This window comes from Saccopteryx bilineata, chromosome 2 (assembly GCF_036850765.1).
Source record: "Saccopteryx bilineata isolate mSacBil1 chromosome 2, mSacBil1_pri_phased_curated, whole genome shotgun sequence".
In the NCBI taxonomy this organism is placed as follows: domain Eukaryota; kingdom Metazoa; phylum Chordata; class Mammalia; order Chiroptera; family Emballonuridae; genus Saccopteryx; species Saccopteryx bilineata.
In genome coordinates, this window is record NC_089491.1 from 80,536,966 (window position 1) to 80,562,029 (window position 25,064).

General features: G+C 37.4%; 1 protein-coding gene, 1 non-coding gene and 1 pseudogene across 4 annotated transcripts in view; 1 reads left to right on the forward strand and 2 right to left on the reverse strand.

Annotated features, from left to right (window-relative positions):
- Positions 1 to 1,941: 1,941 nt before the first annotated feature.
- The window catches only part of HAUS6 (HAUS augmin like complex subunit 6), a 45,330-nt gene continuing 22,207 nt past the window's right edge, over positions 1,942 to 25,064 (reverse strand). For 2 of the 3 annotated variants that reach the window (XM_066257324.1, XM_066257326.1), the window contains exons 9-16: positions 23,630 to 23,823; positions 22,917 to 23,043; positions 21,024 to 21,126; positions 14,935 to 15,016; positions 9,662 to 9,728; positions 9,180 to 9,365; positions 7,045 to 7,183; positions 1,942 to 5,948 (exon numbers count right to left, since the gene is read on the reverse strand). In XM_066257324.1, the coding sequence (XP_066113421.1) occupies positions 4,954 to 5,948; positions 7,045 to 7,183; positions 9,180 to 9,365; positions 9,662 to 9,728; positions 14,935 to 15,016; positions 21,024 to 21,126; positions 22,917 to 23,043; positions 23,630 to 23,823 (1,893 nt within the window). In that variant the 3' untranslated portion in view covers positions 1,942 to 4,953. The remainder of the gene's footprint in view (positions 5,949 to 7,044; positions 7,184 to 9,179; positions 9,366 to 9,661; positions 9,729 to 14,934; positions 15,017 to 21,023; positions 21,127 to 22,916; positions 23,044 to 23,629; positions 23,824 to 25,064) is intronic. The other variant, XM_066257325.1, reaches the window with a different exon arrangement.
- LOC136327456 (small Cajal body-specific RNA 8) lies at positions 9,810 to 9,940 on the reverse strand. Its single transcript, XR_010729669.1, has one exon. It is a non-coding gene; the product is annotated as a small Cajal body-specific RNA 8 (non-coding RNA).
- On the forward strand, positions 15,610 to 16,984 carry LOC136323695 (AP-2 complex subunit sigma pseudogene; annotated as a pseudogene).

The following is a 25,064-nucleotide window of genomic DNA, read 5'->3' on the forward strand; positions in this document are numbered from 1 at the left end:
TAGACCCACACACACACCTACATAGGTGTATATATAAAATCGGAATGACTGGAGATGTCATGAAAAAATGATGAAAGCAATAAACAAAAAATACTAAGTGAATAAAATGAAGATTAATCACAGATTTCAGAAAAGTTAGGCCCATGGACATGGAAAGGGGAGATTCAGTCTTACTTCCAAAATAGAACTGAGATTCATTCGGAGCTCTACAGGACAACTATCATATAATTGTGATAAGCGGGGTGGCAAAGGTAAACATTACCACTTCAGAACTGTGAATTAAGATTTCAAAAGACTCATGCTCACTACAGCATTTCAGAAAAAAAAAAGACAACGGGAAAGGAGCAATAGAGGAATCTACATGGGGAACTTTATTTGAACTCGATTCTAGAATTAGCAATGGAATTTTAAAGAAGTGACATGGTCAGAGCAGACTCTTAAAGTCAAAAGGAAGCTGTGCAAGCAATATTGGATAGGGAAGACTAAAAACAGCAAGTTATAATCAAAATGGTTTAGGAGAAAGTGATAAACTTGATATATATCATTTTCATTTATACTACTGGCATGCAAAGCACAGGAAACAATGCCAAAAACGTTCAGCCCATCACAGGTATGACTCACTTAACAAGGACATGGTTTTTTGTAAACCCATAATGTCCAGAAGCATTTTCATCTTCGGATTCTCAGTAATTAACAGCCTCTTATATTTATTGAACTTGAGCTTCCTTATCAGATAGTTAGTGATCTCTAAATAGTATATTTGCGCTAGTGTACCTGCTTCTTTAAGGTACAGCAGGGTTAAATGTGAACACTCCCTAGCAGTGGTTCTTAAGTTTTTTTATTGAGTCTGATCATTACCAAGGAAGCATATTTAAAATGCAAATTCCTAATCCCCATTTCAGACCTATAGAATCTATATTTTTAAGATGTACACTAGGTGATTCCTTGAGTCCATCTTTAAACAAGTCACTTAAGCTCCCTAGCTTCAATTCATCTGTAAAATAGGTCTAACAATCGCTATCTTAACAGTTATAAGAAACTATACAAATCAAGTGACAGGAATGGTTCTGGCACTTTGTAGATGCTAATGATGGCCCTAAGTCCTCCCTGACGTGTTAATTTTGGATTTACAGATACTGACTTTTCTTAAAACAGACAGAATAGTTTCCCAGTATACCTGCAGAGTCCTTTGTTATTTTAACTAAAAAAAGGAATATAGCACCTTAGGAGCTTTTCCCTTCCTTTCTTTTCCACTGCAAATGTGTGGTTTTTCTGCTGTCTTTTCTTACAAGACTGACCTCCAAACTGTGATTAAACAAATAAATACCATAGAGACGGCCCAAAATGGGTGAAGATAACTATTAAGCCCAACCACTTCCAGAACTTTCCCCTTCCCTTTCCTCCTCTCCTTGCCAGCTTCTTGGCAAATGGACAAGGTTTTGATTTGATAGTTAAGAATTGGGACAAGATAGAGGGGTATAGTGGGTGCCGTCACCTTGCAGTGTGTGTTCATTCACCTGGTTCATAGAAGGCTAGGGCATGTTCTCACCTGGATGCTAGAGACAAGCCCTTTTCTTGACCAGAGGCCATGACTGAGTGAAGAAGGATGCTGTATAAGAGGCCATATATGACTCCTACTCCTGAAGTCATGTCCTATTTTCCTGGCCTTTTAGTTACTTCTAGGGGGTCTTGTGGTTCATTAAGGAAGGAAAATAGGATAAAATCTTAAACACTGACTTAGCTGTGTGACACTGAAAAAATTATATATATATTTAATCCCAAACACAGTCATCTCACGTTATTTTGAGGCTATTTTGTAGGCTGTGGGGAATTGAGGAGGAAAGTAATTTAATCAAGATTAGCTCCTTTCCCACAAACAGTGCCCTCTCCCCCCCCCCAAAAAAAACCACACAATCTTTTTTAAATTTACATTTATTTCTGTTAAAATATAAAACCAGGGTTAAATTAAATTCTCAAAGTCTAAATTAGACTAAATATAAATCTGCTATACAACCCACTGAATGGATTTAGTTTGACATGTCCCTTAAAAATGTCTAGGCATCTTCCATCTTTTCCCTTTTTACTAAATTCATTCTGCCCCAATCTTCACTTATCACATGCGTTTTACTCCATCAAACATCATTTTTCAGGATCAATCTACCTGAATAATCATTAAGACTGCTTAGAGCTTTCCAAACTAAAACTTTGTCATTTTAACTACACATCTCAAGGCACTATTTCATTTATTTATTTATTTATTTATTTATTTATTGCTTAGTACTAGAATGTTCCATTAAGAAACAATAAAAGTTGTCTATTTTCCTAAGCTCAGTGTATTGAATGGCTATTAAGTTGACCACTTAGTACATCAAAAACTACTCATCCTTAAATTAACTGAAATTAAAACAATAAATTAAACTACAACTCTGGTATTTTCTTAATGCTTATAAGAGTATTAAAGAAATCAAATTGGCTTCACATAACTTGATGTTCTCTTTCCAAATACTTCACATATCCACACACAGAGAAAATACAAAACACTCTCCTTACCGAAAAACATTAGAAGAGGCTAAAAGGAATTATTTAAGACATTTTAGACCTTGAAAAAGTTACATTTCCAATGTGTATTTAAATTATAAGTCAGTTTTTAAGTCAACTTGCTTCCATTGAAGTGTGCATCATAGTTAAATTAAACTGGGCTACCACTTCATCTCTAAGTCAGACGGAGATTCTTTTGCATCAAGGCTTATTCAAGATTTCTCTGCAAAATGATTTTTAAAAAGAGAAAAGGATAAACAAACATTACAAAAAAAATCAAATAGGACAGACTCCAAGTAGTAGCAAATTTCAGGAGTATTAAGTAAAAAGTTCATATACAGATACTTAACTATGATAAAATTAGCATTATTTTCACTGAGGTATTCTCCAGATATTCTCCAGAGAATATCAATATATCCCTCTTAGAATACTTTTCAATATACCAATGTTTAATTATCACGGGCAAATCAGAGTGACATATAATGAATATCTCCAGATCCGTATCTGTTCTAAAAGGTCTTTATGAGTTGTTTTTTTAACTCTATGGTGAAAAATTTCAAACCTATATCAAAATTAAGAAAATTATGATTAACCCAATATATCTATCACCCAGCTTCAATAATTAAACTGTGTCCCCCAAACAGATACGTTGACATTTAAACCCAAGGACCTCAGAATGTGGCCTTGGTGGAAACAAGGTCATTGCAGATATGATCAGTTAAGGTGAGATCATTCTAGATTAAGGGTGGGCCCTTAATCTATATGACTGCTGTCCTTAAAAGAAAGTGCATAGTCTGACCTGTGGTGGTGCAGTGGATCAAGTGTCGACCTGGAAATGCTGAGGTCACCGGTTCAAAACCCTGGGCTTGCCTGGTCAAGGCACATATAGGAGTTGATGCTTCCAGCTCCCCCCCCCCCCTTCTTTCTCTCTGTCTCTCTCTTTCTCTCTCTCTCTCCCCCTCTCTCCTCTCTAAAAATGAATAAATTAAAAAAAATTAAAAATTAAAAAAAAAAAAAAAAAAGAAAGTGCATAGACACACAAGGGGAGAACGCCACATGAAGACGGAGGCAGAGAGTGTACAGAGTTATGCGGCCATATGGCTAAGAACACCAGGGGCTACCAGAAGCTAGAAGAGGCAAGAAGGATCTCCCTCTGGTGGCTTCAGAGGGAACATGGTTCTTGCCAATGCCTTGATGCTGGTTTCTAGCCTCCAGAATTTGTCTGCAGAGAATAAATTTCTGTTTTAAGCTACCCAGGTTATGGTACTTTGCTATGGCAACCCTAGGAAATAACCATTTGAGTAGTACGAACATTCATGTACATCCTCGTGCCTCCTGACCATTCAGAGTATGATTAACAAAAAAATTTTTTTAAATGTGTAAGGCAACATTTAAAAAAAGGCCAATATATGTTCTACTTGTTTCCATAAATTGGTTATCAAACAAACATGATTTTAAGTTAATAAAACTGTAATTGGAACTAATTTCATTTTTTGAAAAAAAAACTCACTCCCAGAGGTCAGCAAGCATGAAAAGAAAACTCACTACTCAAAGGGTTAAATACACTGACCTAACTTATTTTATCACCTCAACCCCAAATTTATTTCAAAGCAAATCACAGATATTATCACAAAAATTATATTTAGACTGACTAGGCCTTAGTGCAGTGGATAGAGCATCAGCCTGGGACACTGAGGACCCAGGTTCTAAACCCAAGGTTGCTGGCTTGAGTGCAGGTTCACCAGCTTGAGCACGGGGCCACTGGCTTGAGCATGGGATCACAGACATGACCCCATGGTCAGTGACTTGAGCCCAAAGGCTGCTGGCTTGAAGCTCAAGCTTGCTGGCCTGAGCAAGGGATCACTGGCTCAGCTGGAGCCCCTGGCCCAGGTCAAAGTACATGTGAGAAAGAAATCAATGAACAACTAAAATGCAACAACTAAGAGTTGATGCTTCTCATCTCTCTCCCTTACTGTCTGTCTGTCCCTGTCTGTCTCTCTTTCTCTCTTTCTTTCTCCCTCACTTAAAAAAAAATGATATTTAAATTGTTTCTCAATGTTTTTAGAACTCTTACCCTAACTAGCCAAGATTGACAAAATTTACTTTCAGTAGTTTGTATTACAAAAGTAACAGGTTTTAGGTTTTTGGTTTTGTTTTCCAAATCTGTCCCATATTAATTGTAAATTATATACACATCACTGGAGATTCTGAAAGTACCCATAATAGTGTTCTCATCCTAGCCAGAAGAATAAGGAGCCTATTTTGTCACATCAACAAAGATCATGTAGCATTCATTGCGTACTAGTTTTATAAGAACTTGAGAGAAAACTTCAACACGTTAACGTACACAGGTCTATTTAAGCTTACTTTTTAAATTAGGCAGAGGTTCTCCAAGACTACATGGTACTGTGGTCCTTAATCTTTGTTCCACACGGGAGAAAACTTAATGAGTGGTGAAACAGACCGTTTTCTTTCACCAAAGGACATGCGCAAAGATGGTTTTGTACAGTCAGTGTGAAAATCCTGAGTGTCCAAAAAGCTAAGCATATCATCCGTTTGCATGTTTTGAGGAGTAGGGCTCAATTCTGGTTTGTGTCTTTCAGGTGTTTCAGAATTAGAGAGGTAAGTTTCTTCCCTTGTCTTGATAAGAGATTTTTTAAGAGCCTCATATCTACTGCAAATAGCCTGAAATCTGGAGTCTGATTTTGGAGTAGTCTGTCCTTCTCCCACATCTTCTGGAAAAATGCTACTGTGCATAGGATTATTTGGTTCCATTTTAAAATTGGCCTCTGTACTACTGGAGCTATTAAAACTTAAGTGACAAACTTCTTCTGGAAGAGTTTCATGTAATATGCCAAAATCACTATCCTTAAAACTGCTGGAGTTATTTCCACTTGAGATCTGAAAAGAGTTCCATAACATGCTTTTATGCACAGAAGAATCTTTGTAAGAAGCCTGTAAGTAGTCTGATACTTTCATATACTCACCACCTTCATTCCTACCTATCACAGCTCTCCTATTGTTTACAACAGGGGTGAATGTCTTTATTCGGCTAGTTTCTAGAAGCTTGTTCTGTAAAGCAGTATGCTCCACATCTTGCTTACAACATATTTTCTTCTTTAACATGTCTGATTGTATGGTTGGTTCACTTATGTGACTGGTCACATGTTTCTGAGGCACACACTTGAGGCAATCTGAAACAACTTTTTCTTCAGGCAAATGAGAAGGGCTATCATCAGATACAGTGGTTGTTGAGAAACAACTGGTCATGCTAAATTCTCTTTGATTATGCAACACGGGTGAGGATTCTGCCAATCCTTCTCTAAGTTCAGAATCCGTTTGAATTGGTTCTATACTTCTGTTATCTTCCATTTCAACAGCTTTTCTCCATGAGTTCCTAATATCACTGACTAAATAAAGGGGGGGGACACAATTTATTAATATTCCCAAGCACAGCATGCAATTAAACATTTCATTTCTAGTTCTTAAGATAAAGCTACTGATTGAGTATATACTCCATAGATAAAAGCTGGTTGGATAACAAGGCTCCACAACATACCAAAGCCCAACAAGATCAAAGAATACCATCTCCAACTGATCACAAATAACAAAAGCTGTTCTTGAAATGTGCATATACAGTACTTTCACATAGCACATACAAATTGCACGTATTAAAAAGATATTTTGACTGGGGTTCAGCAAACTTTTTCCATAAAGGGCCATATAGTAATAATTTAGACTTTGCAAACCATCTGGTCTGTGGCAACTATTCACCTCTACCGTTATAGCATGAAAACAGCCATAAACAATATGTCAACAAATGAGCACGGCTGTGTTCAATATTTAACTTACAAAAACACAAAGGTCAGCCATATTTGGTTCATAGGCTGCAGTTCACCGACCACCAGCAGGCTGTGGCTAGGTTCAACCTGAATTGAAGCAATTAAAATTTGAATGTCATCTCTAGCAGCAAAATGAAAACTGTATTTACTCTCAATCAGGATGATGTGCTGACATAAGGACAATATCAGAACTTTACCTACACAAATTATAGGTTGTAAGAAAAAAGGATTGGGCATCTGGCTAGCTTAGGGAGGGTAGAAAAGATCTCTGAACACGCAGTCTTTGGCTGGTGCTGCTGCTGGTTGTTGACTAGGAAATCACAGCCTCTATAAATGTTGATCACAGATCAGATGTGGAGGCAGAGGATTATTTTTTAAAAAATCAACTAAAATATTTTCCAGGAAAAAGCCAAGTAAAACAAAAAGCAAAATTGTACAGTATAAGGGCGAAATCATACTGCTGGAGAGGACTGCATATAAGTGAGAATGCCCACACAGAATAACAGTCCCTCTCTCAAAACAAGTAGGGAGCCATTGCCACTAAACTTAAAGACAGAAGTTTTTAAATGAGCTTCCAGAAGATCTGTCAGACCATGGTTCTAATAGTAGTAATATCTTTTAAAAAAAAAGAAAAAGGAGTGATAAAAAGCATTATTAAACTTACTCAAGTTTTCTGGAGTTCGAGGAATTTGGCTCCTTGTTAAGAATGGGTTAGAAACTAAAGACTCAATTAGTTCCTCTAATTTTAGTTCTTTTCCCATAGAGGGCTGTGGTGGTGAATCAGATAACACTGTTCTTGCAACCTAAAACAAGAAAGAAAAAGCAAGTTACCCCAAAATTAAGCCCACTGGTAGAATGCAACAAAAGCCCTGATAATAGAAAACACTTCACAGTCAGCAGTCCTTCCCATTGCAGACGGCACCAAAGTAAGCTTAACAGTGTAGCTCCCAGATACTCCCTACAGACTATCTAGGCACAATCCAGTCAGGTGAAATCAAACACAAAACTGTTTCCTCCCTCATTTTAAATGGATATTCCATTATAAAAGAAGAAAAGAATCTTTTACAAATAGGAAGATTTGGAGGGTAGTTCTGACTATACAGTGGCCTAAAACTAAACTACTATCTGCATACCATTGAGCTTAATAACTCTGTATCTGCTAAAATGACTAGTTTTAAAGCAAGCTGATTTTAATTATAAACCATGTGTACAGTAACACTGACATCAAAAAACAGAATGCACTCAGACAACATCTCTTCCAGAAACCTCATTAACAAATACAAATTAGTGAACAAGACACAGATACATTCTAACATAGAGAAAAATATACAATATGAAAATAGCATTCTCTATTAATTAAAAGTGAATAAAATCAGAAAATAATGCAAATTAAAATATCTGCCCCTTGAAATCCCTAAAAAATAAATTTCCAACAACCATAATCAAATTGACCCGCATTTAGCTTCCCTCCATGAAAACAGAGGGCTGGCCTGACCTGTGGTGGCGCAGTGGATAAAGCCTTGACCTGGAAATGCTGAGGTCGCCGGTTCAAAACCCTGGGCTTGCCTGGTCAAGGCACATATGGGAGTTGATTCTTCCAGCTCCTACCCCCCCCCCCTTTCTGTCTCTCCCTCTCCTCTCTAAAATGAATAAATAAAATTTAAAAAAAAAAAAAAAAAGAAAACAGAGGGCTTTTTGGAATTCAAACACTAAATATTTGTCACAAACACTATTAAATAAAATTCATTTCTTTATTTTCAGAGTTTTATGACATTTTATGACTTTCCTCATCTATTCCATCCCATTCCATGCCACTATAAATGCCTTTAACCAGAAAATGTGCCTTTCAATATCAAGGAAAAAAACGACAGACCATCTTTTCTTTAGTGTAATCAACTAACACAGAAAATAATATAAATTTAGAGTTTTAAGACCATAAAACTGCCTCAACCTTCTCATGTTATAAACAAGAAACATGTCTGACATCCAGCTTTTTAATTCTGAAAATATTCTTTACTTTGATCATATGAAATAAAGACGGCAACTCCAATATCTGAAGCAGTATGTAGTAAACCAAATTTTTCTTTCAGTCTATTACAAATAGAGTGGCTGATTTATTTTCTGGCTGCTTATCCAAATTCAAACAATGGTAAGAGATACTGTGGGAAAGTGTAATAAAAATAACATTAGAGAAGGACTTGAGCATTTAATTTGTGCAAACTGACTTCATCATACTACTGAGCGAAATAGTACTATGTGGTCACTTGCCAATAAAAAGTAGAACAACATTAAGGTACGGGGCTGGTTAGGAAAAACTCGATTATGAACAGTGATGCACTTAATTATTTTTAAAATACTTAGAAAGTGGGACAAAAACCATAGATCAGTGATAATATGATATTGCAATCTTTGTTCTAATATTAAAAAAAAAAGGAAGCTCAGCTAAGCAACAGACAACATTCATGAAGTATTTTAATAGGGTATAATTATTGGATATATATACCCAATTGACATGTAATAGTTAACTCCAAAAATACATATATTATTTTTATACTTTTGGATATTTATAGGATGGGACATGAGTTCTAAACCAAGAGCTACTTCACTAAATAAGTTCATATGAATTCTATTACTACTTTTGGAACCAATTTTGCTTTAACCGCGATTCTGATTATCTGTGACCTCCTTTTCCCAAATTTCTCCCAGTAAATAAATAATTAACTGTGCTTTAATTTTAATCACAACACTATAGAGAAAATAATAGATATTTCAGTATACTTGTTACAATCTTTTTCTAACCTCTTCTGCCAGATGATCTTGCTCTTTTTGAAATGGATCAATTTTTTTAACAGGCTGAAGTCCTCCAAATGCACGATTCTCTGTATTCTTTGCAATACTTGATAATAGAGAGTCTTCCCCTTTGTATTCTGGTGTTTTCTTAGAAACTGTTTCATTTTTCTCTCTAGATGTTCTCATCTTTATGTCCTAAAGAAGACAGACACATAATATTAAAACCTTAATAACCAGGACTGATTTTCACTAGCGGTTCTTAAGTTATCACAAATCTATAAAAGTTTATTAACATTACTGTGAAATTACATGTTCATTGGCACAATTAAATAATTCCAATATTCCCATTTAGAATAGGTAATTAGAAATAGTACATAATGTGCAAATACTGGGAAATGTAAAAATTAAATTTTAATTGCAGTATCAACAAAAATAAGTATTTTTTCATGTTAGTATAATCAGAATTAGTTTAAAATTATCTTTAAATGTACCTTTTCAAATACTGTGACATTGCTTGTATCTGATAAAGAAGCTGGCTGCAATGGGAAAGAAACAGAGCTAAGAGGAAAAAAGATAACAAATCCAAGTTATGAATGTGAAAACATCCCATTCACTTTATGTATCTGAATAGTCTAAAAAAACTGTCTGCCCCGTATCTGTCCGTTACGATTTCACTCAATTCGTCCCGGTCATCAAAAGGCAGTTTATTCTAGGGAGGTGTAGTGACAATTAGAGCAGTACTTCAGCCCAATTTGTGTATCAGCCTCCCAAATTATGAATATTTGCCTTACCTGCTATATATCTTAAATCAACAGCATGTTTTACAAGGGCTAAATGACTTGAGGAACACTCAAAAACTTGAGTACAGGGTCAGAACAAATTCAAAATTCAATTAATTAAATTTGTATTATTACAATGCCCTCCATCTTCAAATCACTGAATTTCATTGTAGCAGAAACTTTCTTATAAGATTCTTTGGATATTTCAAGGTCTAAAATCAGTATATGTTATGATGGATTTTTCTCTATAGCAAATACGTTACTGCTACAATAATCATAAGTTTATTTATTCACAGTTTGCTGCGTTGTATACATAATATTCCTTAATCTCTCAAATTCTCTTGCCCCTTTGAATAAACATAAAACCTTATGCATCACTTCATAAGTTATTAAATTTCTAAAGCCTTGAAAGCAATGATAACTTTCACCATTTATCTTCATCTTGAAAGAACTTTCAAATTCAGTCACGGACTGGGTCTGCTTGTAGTTAAAAGCTTTTCCATGCTAGGTAATATGAAAGGCAAGACTACCAGAGACCACTTTTCAACATCAACTATGTCTTTATTTTCAGTTCATAATGGCCAGAAGTATAAAATTAATAGCTTTGTAAATATTTTATGAAATAACAAATATACTTATCCAAACTTTTCAAATATGCCCTTGTTAAAATTATCATCTATCTTCCAAACAATTCAAAATCACAAAAATTGTTCAAGCTTCAGCTTTACCTCAACAGGATATAATCTAGATAGCAAAGGCAAAAAAAAATTAAAAATCTACTTCTACTTTACTTTAATTTTTCTAAAAACTCAACATTAAAATGATTAAAAGCCCTGTGAAGCAGGGGCAGCAACCTATACAACAAGGCCACTAGGATGCCATCACAAGATGGTGAGCTCCTTGAGGAAAAACACTGTCTCTTTCCAAAGGCTATTTCCCCTGGTGCTTGGTATTGCAATACTTATTTGTAACTGATTTGACAGATTGACTAATCATCTATGAATAAATGTCACTTGAGGATGAGGTTCTACAGATAAAACCATCAAATTTTTCTACTTGAATCATTCTTGCAGAGCCTCATAATAGGAGAAAAATAGAAATATATTCTATATCTTCTCTCTCATTTCTGAATTGACAACATGGAATTAGCACTGTCAACATCTCAATCTAAAACATCTTCAAAACAGCCCTGGCTCAGCACTTACTCTCTATCTACTTGCCATAACAAAACCGAGGCCCATGAAATCCTGCTACTGTAACATCAAAAGAAAGGGTGTTGATCTTGTTGTGGGAATTTATCCTAAGGAGAAAGCACTTCCAAAGGGGGTGGGGTTGGGGGAGGGGAGGTGCCATGCTTTCTATAATAAAAATTTTTAGAAAAGCCTGTCTAAAAAGATATAAAATGTTACAAAACCATTATAAGTAAAAATAATATAATGTTAAGTAAACATACTAAAAAAACTGCACTTATACTATGTTAATGTTTAGAAATTTTTGTATTTTAGAATATGACTATGCTTTGATTAAAACTAAATTTATGATTGTAAAGAAAGCCTAAAAAGAACTTGAAAAATCTGAAAAGCGACTTGGTAGAAATTTTAGCGAATAATTTTTCATTTTTATTTGCTGTTTGTTACAATCTACGATTAACAGAAATAATAAACAGTTGTAAAAAAAAGAAAGATATGATATTGGAATTAAATTTCTAAGACTAAGGATGTTCAGTTGACAGAAATTCAAGATCACACTGCCCTATCTTTGAAATTCAATAAAGGAGAAACTACAGCGGTCAAAGGTCTAAAAAGAACTGCATCACCACCACTAGAAATAATCCCCTTTCAGAAACCACTGCATAGAAAGTTAGCGTCCACTGTGTAGAGCAAAGACATCACCAATCACTGAATTCTGGCTTTAAATATGGTGAAGCCTCTGTCAATCACTCTGATAAAAACCAGCCATGAGATTTACGGAGAACACTACTTACATTTTAGCACTTGTGAACGACAACTCCATGCGAAAGGGCTACCTAACACACTTACTCTAAAAACTACATTCTTCTATGTTTTTAATTGAACAGCATTGATCATATCCACACATGAATTTCCCAGTTAACTACACTGATACTGATAAAAGGTGTTGCCAATATGTACAAATAAAATATTTAGTATAATAGCTGACCTACATGCAAAAAAAACAGTATTTTTTAAGTGCAGTGTACCCACATTACACATTACTAATAAAATGTTTTATTATAAAATACCATTTACAGTCAAGAATTCTGAGCAACACGTTTATTTCCACATCTCAGTAACAACACTGCCTTCTGTTATCAAGCACTAATATTATTTCATATTCCATTAAGCATTTATCCCTCATCACCAAAAGCCTTCCCTACCTCCCTTCAAAAATTCCAACTTATAATTAAAGTATCAAAAGATAACTAAAAGATCCGGGAGCTTAGAAAAGCACAAATATGAAAACCAAAACATATTTAATACAATTTCTTTTCCCCATATTAAGAGGTTTCATTTGAATTAAATTGTGGGGGGAGACTACTTCTGGCTGGCTACCGCAGAATTCTGATACAACATTCTACTTCGAGAAAGAATCTTGAGGTTCAATGGAGTTCATAAATAAGATCTGATTTATGAACTAATCTATTAACTCCATCAATCTTTAGTCCAGCAAGACTTGAATCAAAATATTTAATTTGCTCACTCATGGAAAGACAAACCAAAAACATAATTAAGATTGGGAAGCACTAGCCATTCCCCACTAGCATGCTTTAAGAACAATTGTGATAAGGGACTAAAATGCACAAGCCCAACAACTTTATTATCAGGTCTTCACAGAAGATTTCATTATGTACTCAAAAAATCAACATCATATCCAGATCTAAAAATAAAAATATAATTCTTCCACAAGTAGTCCTGACCTCTTGTGAAAATTACTACAGAGGAAACTACCAATAGTTTAATATCACATACAACGGTATCCCCACCTTATCTACAGGGGACACATTCCAAGACCCTCCGTAGATGCCTGAAACTACAAATAGACCCAAACCCTGTATATACTATATGTTACATACAGATATAGTATACACACATCTTTTCACATAAAGGAAGCATTTTACAGCTTTGGCATCTCCAAAATGCCAGCATCACTACTCTTGCACTTTGAGGCCATTAATAAGTAAAATAAGGGTCATCTGAACACAAGAACTGCAATACCACAACAGCTGATCCAATGATCCAGACAGCTACTAATGGCTGGGCAGCATATACAGCATAGATAAGCTGGATGAAGGGACAATTCACATCCTGGGCAAAAACAGAGCCAGACGGCCCAAGATTTCACCCCACTACTCAAAATCACGCACTAATACTTAAAACTATGAATTATTTATTTCCCGGAATTTTCCACTTAATATCTTCGAAATGTGACTGTAGGTAACTGAAACTACCAATAAGAAGGGACGACTGTGTAAATAAGTTTGACCCTTGTTAAGGTGTTTCAACTTATTAAGAATATATATAATAAAGAGAGCCTCAATTTATTTTAAATTTATAATTTTCTTTTAGATTTTCCTAAGAATTGTTTCCATATGTGTGTCTAATTTACATGGGAAACTTGGACTGAAAGACACCTATTTACGGTAAAGAGTACTCAGAAAAAATAATAATAATAAAAATATATGTTTAGTATATCTGTATTTGATTGCTATTTAGTACTTCTAAATTTCAATAAAAAACAAATTATCCCAAGTAAATAACATACATTCAGTTTGAACATTTTTGCTTATATAATCTGGCATCAGTTTTTAAGGGCAAAAATGGGTGACAGAGAAAACAGGCATTAAATAAAATAAGAATACTCCTGAAAGAAGTTACAGCAAATTAAGTAGGTTCAATTTTTTCCCGTTAAATTTTTAGGATTTGATTATATCAGAAGCCTTCCTCTTCTTTTTCTTTTTTAATTTTTCCATTAATTCGAGAGAAAAGAGAGAAAGAGAGGGAGGGAGGGAGACACAGGCAGGGAAAAGGGAGGGAGAGTAAAGAAGAGGGAGAGAGAGAGAAGCAGCAACTCGTTTCACTTAGTTGTTTCATTTAGTTGTGTACTCACTGCTTATCATACATGCCTTGTCCAGGGGTCAAACCCCTGACTTCTGCATGCCAGGTCAGCACTTTACCCACTGAACAACCCAGCCACAGCCTAGCCTTTCCTTTTTTTAAAGAATTGAGCTCTTTTTATCAAATGGCAAATGAAAACCCCAACATAAAATACAGATAAAAGAGCGAGCTGCTCAGGTTGAAGTGGGACACTTGGAATGCCAACAGGCTGAATGAATTAGATTCAATCCACAGCACCAGAGGGCGCTATAGAACACAGAACTACTGAGTAGATCATCTCAAAGGTCTCTCAACCTTGGATTTAGTCAATAGCTACAAGTGGTTTCAAAGAAGTTCACAGACAAAAAAAGACAAAACTTCCCAAACTTACATTAGATAATTTCTATATGTTGTTTTCTTCAAAAATTAGATGACTCCCATGAATCCCAACATTTTGATACAAAAAAAGAAAAAATAAATAAATGCCCATGTATCAGAAATGCTGACTCTCCCCTGAAAATGTAGATTTGCAGTGAAAAAAATACTGTCTGCTTAAAAAAAGAAAATTATGGCCTGATCTGTGGTAGTGCAGTAGATAAAGCAATGACCTGGAACACTGAGGTCACTGATTCAAAACCCTCGGCTTGCCTCGTCAAGGTACATACAGGAAGCAACTACTGAGTTAATGCTTCCGGCTTCCCCCTCCTCTTTCTCTCTTCTCCTCTCTCTAAAAATCAATAATTTTTTTTAATTTTTAATAATAAAAAGAAAATTAGGAACTATCCCACAGTAGAGAAGCTTGGAAACTGGCTAAAGATGAGACTAAAATTAATAAAGGGGGGGAAAGTCAATATGAAAATCAATTTGTTTTACCTGTTGGCTAGGTTATATGCAGTTCCCAGTACATCACTGGCTCTTCTGCAATCACTTTCCTGGTCATGCTGCTTAGGTATATCTAAAGAAAAAAAAAATCAATTACTCTTTAATTGTGTTTTACATTCTAATATTCGTGGGCCTCTTGAAATTCTCAACCTCTCTAATAGAAGAAAACAAAGTCAAAATAATATAAATGCTAATAGGAAAAGACAATCAGCCAACTGTTAAATATAAAGTGATAGGCAGGACAGTAATAGAAAATATCTATTAATAGCCTTTTCTAAAAGGATTAATAGTTCATACTGTTTCTAAAAGGTATCCACATTTATCCACATTATATAGCTATGCTTCATGTTTAAGTACACAGATCACCCAATTATCATATAAACCAGCAAAGCCAAAAAAATATAATTCTTAGTATATTCCAACCCAGCATCTATGACATTAGTCAGCCTATGTACTTATTTTTCAACATGTCATTGAGGAACTGTCTCACTACTGTACTAACAATGGAAGAAACAGAAGATGGAGACCTGCCTTCAAGGAGTTAGTACCAAAAAAAAACAACTATTGATGAGTAGGTATATTGCTACAGTATTATGACAGAAGTATACACAGAATGCAAGGAAGCAGAAAAGCATCTGGCCCAGACTAGGGAAACATGAAGAAGGCATGAAAGCATGGTAAGACATGAAACTGATGAAGAAAGCAATGCTAGATTACAGAGGATAATATTCCAGGAATTCCTCTTCTTTCAACATGTTAGTTCTAAAGACTATACATGTCCAAAGTACTACTACATAACAAGCCAATGCATACTACGTAAGGTTTTCCTTAATCCATCATAATAGTATGTTGCCTTATTATATTTTCAATCCCTATGCTTTTGCAGCTACTGAGTGAATGAGATTTATAAATATTCCAAAAATGAGGACAAACACAAATATACCACAAACTTAGTAGACAGCCATAGACAAAGATAATCACCACAACTATAAACACCATCTGATGGTAGTAGGCACAGTTGACGCACATTTGTTCTGGTATGTAAGAAAGTGTGTAAGGTAAAAGTTGCTAAGTAAATTAGCATCTAGAGCTTTTTCCTTTTTCTCTTCTTAAAGGTGATGGGTGATAGAAAGTCACTGATGTGTATTATACCTGGAGATAAAAAGGATAATATTTCCACCACAGAAAGACCACCGAGAACCATCCATAATAGGAAATAGAATATTAGAGGCAGAGCAACCAGTCAGAACACGATTACAGGCAAGAAATGACAATCTAGCCCTGGCTCCCCCAACAGCTTCCAGAGCTGGAGCCACCCAGGCGCCATAATCCAGTTCATCCTCATCCAGAACAGGACAGGCAAGATGCGCCCGGCCAAGTGGTATATGCAATTTGATGATGATGAGAAACAAAAGTTGATTGAGGACGTGCACACCATGGTCACTGTCTGAAATGCCAAACGCAACAACTCTGTGGAGCTCCGGAACTTTAAGATCATTTACGAATACTATGCTGGCCTCTTCTCTACATCTGTGTAGACCTCAGTGACAACAACCTGGCCCGCCTGGAGGCCATCCACAACTCCGTGGAGGTCTTAAACAAATATTTCCATGACATCTGTGAACTGGACCTGTTCAACTTCTACAATGGTTACACAATCATGGAGGAAATGTTCCTGGCCAGGGAGCTCCGCAAGGCCAGCCAGACGAAGGGGCTGAAACAGCTGTTGATGCTGCAGTCCAGAAGTAAGGGTGGTGACCCCTCCACCCACCCCTCCCCAGACTCGCCTGCGCACTTCCCCCTTTCTAGGCTTTGGTTCCCACCACCCCAGCAGCCCTCTCCTTCAGCTGCCCAAGAGGAAGGCACCCATCTGAGTCTGAACCACAAGGAAGACTGCACCCCAATGCCTCTGGGCTCCAGCTGCGGGAAGAGGCCACCTTGCGTGTATCGAGTAACTGTGCCATTGTCGTGTGATGCCATGAATGTGCATGCAAAAGACCCCAATAAACCTGTGGTTCCCCCATCTAAGAATAAAAACTAAACTATAGCACTTAAGATGTGAGGATAGCAAAGGAGGAGACAGACAAAATAGGGACTTAGGGGGTAAAAACAAAACTGAATTCACCACTACAAAGCAAACCAAGATAAAACAGACACTGACTCCTAGCATAAACACACTAGAACTGCTAAATAAAAGGTAAGAAAAAGAAAAAAGAATGCCCACAAAAAAATAAAAATCATGCCAGAACCAAAGCTAGAAAGCATGACCAGCACGGTACACCCACAGTGAGAAATGAAGGTTCAGTGAGGCAGGCTCTGGGGACTGGACACTGGAGACACGATGCCTACCCGGTAAGAAGAAATATCATCTCAGGTCGCTCAGGCTGGGGGCTGAGAGACTGCTATAAGGCAGGACACTCACTGGAAAGGCTGCTCATCCCCTAAAAAGGGGCATTGCAAAAATCTGCCAGCTGGCCTGACCTGTGGTGGCACGGTGGATAGAGTGTCAGCCTGGAGCACTGAGGTCGCCAGTTTGAAACCCTGCGGGTAAACCCTGGCCAGTTGGCTTAATGGACAGAGCGTCGGCCCAGTGTGTGGACATCCTGGGTTCGATCCTCAGTCAGGGCACACATGAGAAGCGACCATCTACTTCTCTTCCCCTCCTTCTAACCCTTCTCTCTTCCTCTCTCACAGCCAGTGGCTCAATACGTTTGAGCATCGGCCCCCAGGCCCTAAGGATTCAAGCATCAATCCCAGATGGGGGTTACCAGGTGGATCCCGGTTGGGGCACATGTGGGAGTCTATCTCCCCCCTCCTCTCACTTAAAAAAAAAGAAGAAACCACCTGACCTGTGGTGGCGCAGTGGATAAAGCGTCGACCTGGAAATGCTGAGGTCGCTGGTTCGAAACCCTGGGCTTGCCTGGTCAAGGCACATATGGGAGTTGATGCTTCCAGCTCCTCCCCCCCTTCTCTCTCTCTGTCTCTCCTCTCTTTCTCTCTCTCTCTCTCCCCCTCTCCTCTCTAAAAAAATGAATAAATAAATAAAAACAAACAGAGCAGGTATGCTCAAATTGAAAAAAAAAAAGAAGAAACCCCAGGCTTGCCCAGTTGAGGCAAATATGAGAAGCAACTATTAATGCTTTTTGCTCCTCTCCCCCCCTCTTCTCTTTCTCACCGCTCTAAAATCAATTTAAAATTTTTTTTTTAATTTTAAAAAAAATCTTTAAAATCTTGCCAGCTGGACCAGGAAAGTAGCAGAGAAGCTTTCTGTCTATCTGGAGTCCTTGAGGGAGGGAAAAGAAATAAAAGAAAAAGGAAGGGAGTAAGGGAGTGAAGCAGTGAAGGAGGGAGGGAGGGAGGGAGGGAGGGGAAGAGAGGGGGAAAGAGGAAGAAAGGAAGAAAATTAAAAACCCAGCCTACTCAAAAGAAGGTGTGAAATCCAAACTTCTACTTGCTATTTGTACGAATCCCAAACCAAAGACACTAACTGGCCTAGCTTAGGGACCAACTGTACAGACCCTTCTACAATCCAGGGCCCACGTGACTCCTCCAAGGGGGGGAAGGCCCACTGACCATAGTCAGAGTTGAGTTTATAGTCAACAAGAAACAAACCACCATGAAAATTAGTAAGCAGAGAACATAGGAGCAGAAGTACCTGAAACACAGAGGTATGAGAAAAATTGACAAAAATAAAATCACTGTATTTTAAATCATTAGAAAAATAAATAAAACAGGAAACGATGAAATATGACACCATGAAGAACAGGAAGTTTTGAAAAACAAGCAAATGGCCCTGGCCGGTTGGCTCAGCGGTAGAGCGTCGGCCTAGCGTGCAGAGGACCCAGGTTCGATTCCCGGCCAGGGCACATAGGAGAAGCGCCCATTTGCTTCTCCACCCCTCCGCCGCGCCTTCCTCTCTGTCTCTCTCTTCCCCTCCCGCAGCCAAGGCTCCATTGGAGCAAAGATGGCCCGGGCGCTGGGGATGGCTCTGTGGCCTCTGCCCCAGGCACTAGAGTGGCTCTGGTCGCAACATGGCGACACCCAGGAGGGTCGCAACATGGCGACGCCCAGGATGGGCAGAGCATCGCCCCCTGGTGGGCGTGCCGGGTGGATCCCGGTCGGGCGCATGCGGGAGTCTGTCTGACTGTCTCTCCCTGTTTCCAGCTTCAGAAAAATGAAAAAAAAAAAAAAAAAGAAAAACAAGCAAATGAAAAGTACATTCATGAAAACTAAATATTAAATGGAAAGGTCAAAAGAGAAATTAAACCTGACTAACGAGACAATTGGTGAACCATGACATCCAAAATACCCAGAGTGCAGCCCACAGTTACAAAAAGGTTACAAATATGAATGAGAAATTAAAATATACGAAGGACAGAATTAGAAGTCTCAGCAATAGGACTTACAAAAGGAAAGACTCAAAAGAATGAGAGGAGCAATATTAGAAGAGATATTAGCGAACAAGTTTTCAGAACTAAAAAAAGATATGAGCAATCAGATTAAGTACACACAGGTCCCAAACAGGCAAAATAAAAATAAATCTACATTTAGACACATCTCAGTGAAACTGCATAATACAAAAATAAATAAAAGTCTTCAGAGCAACCAGACATCAAAAACTAATTACCAGCAAATCAATGACAATGAGACCAACAGCAAACGTCTCAGAAATACAGAAAGCAGAGAGCAGTAAGATCATAACATCAAAGAACTAAGGAAAAATAAGTGTCTATTTTAGAATACTATATCCAGTCAAACTATCAGTGAAAATAACGACATTTCCCAGAAAGACTAAGAGATTCTAATATTCAGGGTCCAATGATAAAAGTAAAGAAACACTTCTAGATATATTTCTCAAAAGGAAAAAGAAAAAAAGAAGTAATATTGATAAAAAAATTAGCATATTGGTAAACCTAAACACATAAAGTGGTCAAAGCACATATGAGAAGCAATCAATGAACAACTAAAGTGACACAACTATGAGTTGATGCTTCTCATCTCTCTCCCTTCCTGTCTGTGTGTGTCTCTCTCGCAAAAAAGAAAAAAAGTAATGAAGTACTAATACATGCTACAACTTGAATGAACCTTGAAAGCACTGTGCAAATGGAAAATTACACAAGTGAGAGTAGCCAGACACAAAAAGCCCCATGTGGTATGACTCCATTTATACAACATCTCCAGAAGAGGCAAATGCATAAAGATATAAAGTACATTAGTGGTTGTTAGAAATTGGACAAGGTGGCCCTGGCCGGTTGGCTCAGTGGTAGAGCGTCAGCCTGGTGTGCAGAAGTCCTGGGTTCGATTCCCGGCCAGGGCACACAGGGGAAGCGCCCATCTGCTTCTCCACCCCTCCCCCTCTCTTTCCTCTTTGTCTCTCTCTTCCCTTCCCTCAGCCGAGGCTCCATTGGAGCAAAGATGGCCCGGGCGCTGAGGATGGCTCTGTGGCCTCTGCCTCAGGCGCCAGAGTGGCTCTGGTCGCAACAGGGCGACCCCCCGGAGGGGCAGAGCATCGCCCCCTGGTGGGCGTGCCGGGTGGATCCCGGTCGGGCGCATGCGGGAGTCTGTCTGACTGTCTCTCCCCGTTTCCAGCTTCAGAAAAATACAAAAAATAAAATAAAAATAAAAAATAAAAATTGGGGCTAAGGATCGAAGTTCAAAATCCCAAAGTCACCAGCTTGAGCGCAGACTCATCCAGCTTGAGCACGGGGTCACGGGTCTAAGCGTAGGATCACAGACATGACCCCATGGTCACTGGCTTAAGCCCCAAAGGTCGCTGGCTTGAGCAAGGGGTCACTGGCTCGGCTGGAGCCTCTCACTCCCCACCCCAGTCAAGGCACATATGAGAAGCAATCAATGAACAACTAAGGTGTCACAATGAAAAACTGATGATTGATGCTTCTCATCTCTCTTTGTTCCTGTCTGTCTGTCCCTATCTATCCCTCTCTCTGACTCTTGCTCTCTCTCTGTAAAAAAAAATAATAATAATAATAATAATTGGAGAGAAAAAGAATGTAAAGGAACAGTTATTATAGTGACAAATATTGATAAGAGGGAAGTTTAAAAAAGAAAAAATAACAAACCTGGTAGTGAAGCAGGATACTGCAAAAGAATACTTCTTGCATATACTTCTTCTGAGGCAGGATCAAATGAAAGAGGGGACATAGGTGGTAAAAGATCCACAGCCTTAAAACAGAGAATTCATAATTTTGAAATATACACATTTTATTCACTACCACATAACAGGACTGTTAATCTATGAATAGATGATTGCAACAAAGACAGAATTACTATGCATATAAGTTATCCTATAATTATTTTTAAAACAAGGAGTACAATATTAAAAACAAAGAGATTACTTTATCCTTCAGCTACATCTCAAACACAGTATCTAATTCAAGAAAATCTCGTTTTTTAATACAATCCTTTGAATCTAACAATACTAACTATAAATCACAACAGCCATTTGATGAATATTCTTACATGTACTTAAAAGAATTACAGAAACCAAACATTTGAACTTTAGGCTCAAATGCAAAGATGACAAAAATACATTTCTAGGTCATTCATAACAAGATAAATCAAGAGACTGCCTTATATCTATTAAACTACTTTCCAAAATGCAAATCAATCCCAGACAAGAAAAAGCTAAAGGAGTTCATCACCACCAAACCAGTGTAACAAGAAATGTTAAATGAACTTCTTTAAAAAAAAGATAAAAAATATAAATAATAACATGGCAATACCTACGTTATCTATCAGTAGTTACTTTAAAAGTAAACAGTTAAAATGCTCCAATCACAAAGGGTGGTTGAATGGACAAGAAAAAAAGACCCTTACATATGCTGCCTATAAGAGACTCACTTCAGATCAAAAAACATACACAGACTGAAAGTAAAGGGATGGAAAAAGATACTTCATGAAAATAGAAGCAACAACAAAAAAAGGCTGGTATAGAACACTTAAACCAAACAAGATAGACTTTAAAACAAAGGCTATAACAAGAGACAAAGAAGGACCCAGAAGTTCCATTTCTGGGTACTTGTCTGAAGAAATCTAAAATACTAATTCAAAAAGACATATGCATCCATGTGTTCACTGTAGCATTATATACAATAGCCAAGATATGGAAGCAATCTAAGTGTCTTTCAATAGATGAATGGATAAAGAAGTGCTGCATATATACAATGGAATATGACTCAGCCATAAAAAATAATGAAATCTTGCTATTTGCAAGAACATGAATGGACGTAGAGGGTATTATGTTAAGTAAAATAAGTCAGACAGAGAAAGACAATTACCATATGATTTCACTTATATGCGTAATCTGAAAAACAAAATAAATGAACAAACAAAACAGAAACAAACTCATAAATACAGAGAACATTTTGATGTGGGGACCAGGGATAATGGGTGAAAAAGGAAAAGGAATTAAGTACAAATTAATAGTTACAAAATAGGCATGGGGATGCAAAGTACAGCATAGAGTAGCAATTTTCAACCTTTTTCATCTCAAGGCACACATAAACTAATTACTGAAATTCTGCAGCACACCACAAAATGTATTTTATTTTTTGCCAATCTGACAAAAATAGGTATAATTTTGATTCATTCACACTGGACGTCTATTGTTGGGTTGACTGTGGTCATTTTTTTATATGACAATCTAAGGGAAAAGAGGTCAGTGCCCCTGACTAAACAGTCAGGTATTGCATGTTTTAAAAATTCTTACAGCACACTGGTTGAACATCGCTGGCATAGACAATACAGTCAATAATATTGTAATAACTATGTATGGTGTCAGATAGGTACTAGATTTATCAGCATGATCACCTCATAAGTTATATACAATATATAAATGTCTAAACACTATGTTGTATACCTGAAACTAATATAATATTGTATGTCAACTGTAACTGAAAAATTAAAAAAAATTTTTAAAGGCGGCAAAATGCAAGTCAACAAATATTACTTACTGTAGTCTGACCTTTAACTAGACTGAAAGGAGACAGACTAAGAATTTCTTTCCACTTTTTATGCCATTCTCCTTCTTTTTCAACAATAGAATGTGTTATAGTTGTAAGATCTTCTTTTAATTTATGGCTGTAATAACATTAAAATAATTTTATTCAAAATAGGAATATATAAAAGAAATATAACTGAAAGCTCAACCAATACTGCACATATAAATTGAATAAACTCTCACAATAAACCCTCAGAACCTAAAATACCTTTTAAGACAGAAAGCAATGACACATCTATTACTCCATTTATCTTTAAAATACTATTTTTTTCCTTATTCTGAACTCAAGCCAAAATTCTACTCCCAGTCTGTCCATTCCTAAAGCCAGTCCATACCTCTCAGTCACTCTGCTCAAATGAAAAACTGCTCCAAGCCCTAATTTTACTAGTAGGATGAAAATTTATAGAAAAGTTAAAATTATTTCATAAAGAATTATCACTCAGGACATATAATATATTCCAGATCAAAAAAAAAAAACCTACATTAATTTTCCTTCCTATTTCATGTGTGTCTCTGAGAGTTGATGACATAAGGTTTTTGAGTACTAGTAAAATTTTCACACTTGTTTGCCAAAGCAAAGAGTTGTTAACTACATGAGTTGTGCTGAGAAATTAAAACCATCCTACCCATCCCCCAATAAAATAACAGAGAATCTTACTAGAATACCTCATATGCTTCAGATCCAATAATCTTTCTCTCTGAAATTTGGTCTCTTTTTCAAGGAAGTGAAGGTCAATTGTCAGTCTTGCTTGGTCAGCCTGACCACATTCATATCTCAGTACTTTCAAGACTTCATTTAGTAACTGAATAACTGTTAACAGGTTCAATTCCCCAGACTCATAAACATTTCCTATGTGCAGCTAAAGATTCAGAGAGAAAAACAAAAAAAGGTGAACTATAGGTTCTTAACATAATAAACTGGTACACAAATATATTTATGTTTTACTATATTAAAAAGGTTACTTAAAAGAAGAATGAAAAAGTCAAATGTTTACCCCGAAATAACACTATGTAATAATCGTGGTCCAAAGTAAACTGTTGTGGAAGAATTAACATGCCATGCTACAATTTTTGTTATGTAAATAGTTGAAAACAAGCCTTGGCCAGCGGTACAGTGGTTACAGTGGTTAAGAGTGTTGTCCCAGAGCACTGAGGTCCCCAGTTCGATCCTGAGGCCATTGGTTCAAGCTCCAGTCAGGACACAGGGCACGTATACAAAGCAATCAATGGGTGCACAATTAGGTGGAGCAACAAGTTGATGTTTCTCTCTCTCTCTCTCTCTCTCTACCTCCTTGCTTTTCATCCTCCCTTCCTCTCTCTAAAAAGAAAAGTTGAAAACTAGAATAAAAAAATGCAAATAAATGTAAGCAAAATAAAGACTGAGAAAGAGCAGATTTGAAGGAAAATTATGAATTCATGTTTTTACGAAGTTGCCAACTGATAGCACCTACAGAGACAACGCTCTAACCAACTGAGCTACCTGGCCAGGGCCATCAATATTTTTATAATCAGATTTCACATAAAAAGTACTACTTCAGGCCCTGGCCGGTTGGCTCAGTGGTAGAGCGCCAGCCTGGCGTGCGGGGGACCTGGGTTCGATTCCCGGGCAGGGCACATAGGAGAAGCGCCCATTTGCTTCTACACACACACACACACACACACACACCCCTCCTTCCTCTCTGTCTCTCTCTTCCCCTCCCACAGCCAAGGCTCCATTGGAGCAAAGATGACCCGGGCACTGGGGATGGCTCCTTGGCCGCTGCCCCAGGCGCTAGAGTGGCTCTGGTCGCAGCAGAGCGACGCCCAGGAGGGGCAGAGCATCGCCCCCTGGTGGGCAGAGCGTCGCCCCCTGGTGGGCGTGCCGGGTGGATCCCGGTGGGGCGCATGCGGGAGTCTGTCTGACTGTCTCTCCCCGTTTCCAGCTTCAGAAAAATACAAAAAAAAAAAAAGTACTACTTCTCCAAAGATTTCATAACTTCCTACTTTACCCCAATTGTTACGTACAATTCACGTCCTTCATTTATATACATCACCTGTTTAGTCCTTCTAGGATTCTTGAGTTGGCAGATCCTAATTTTTATGTGCTCTGAATTTAAAGTAC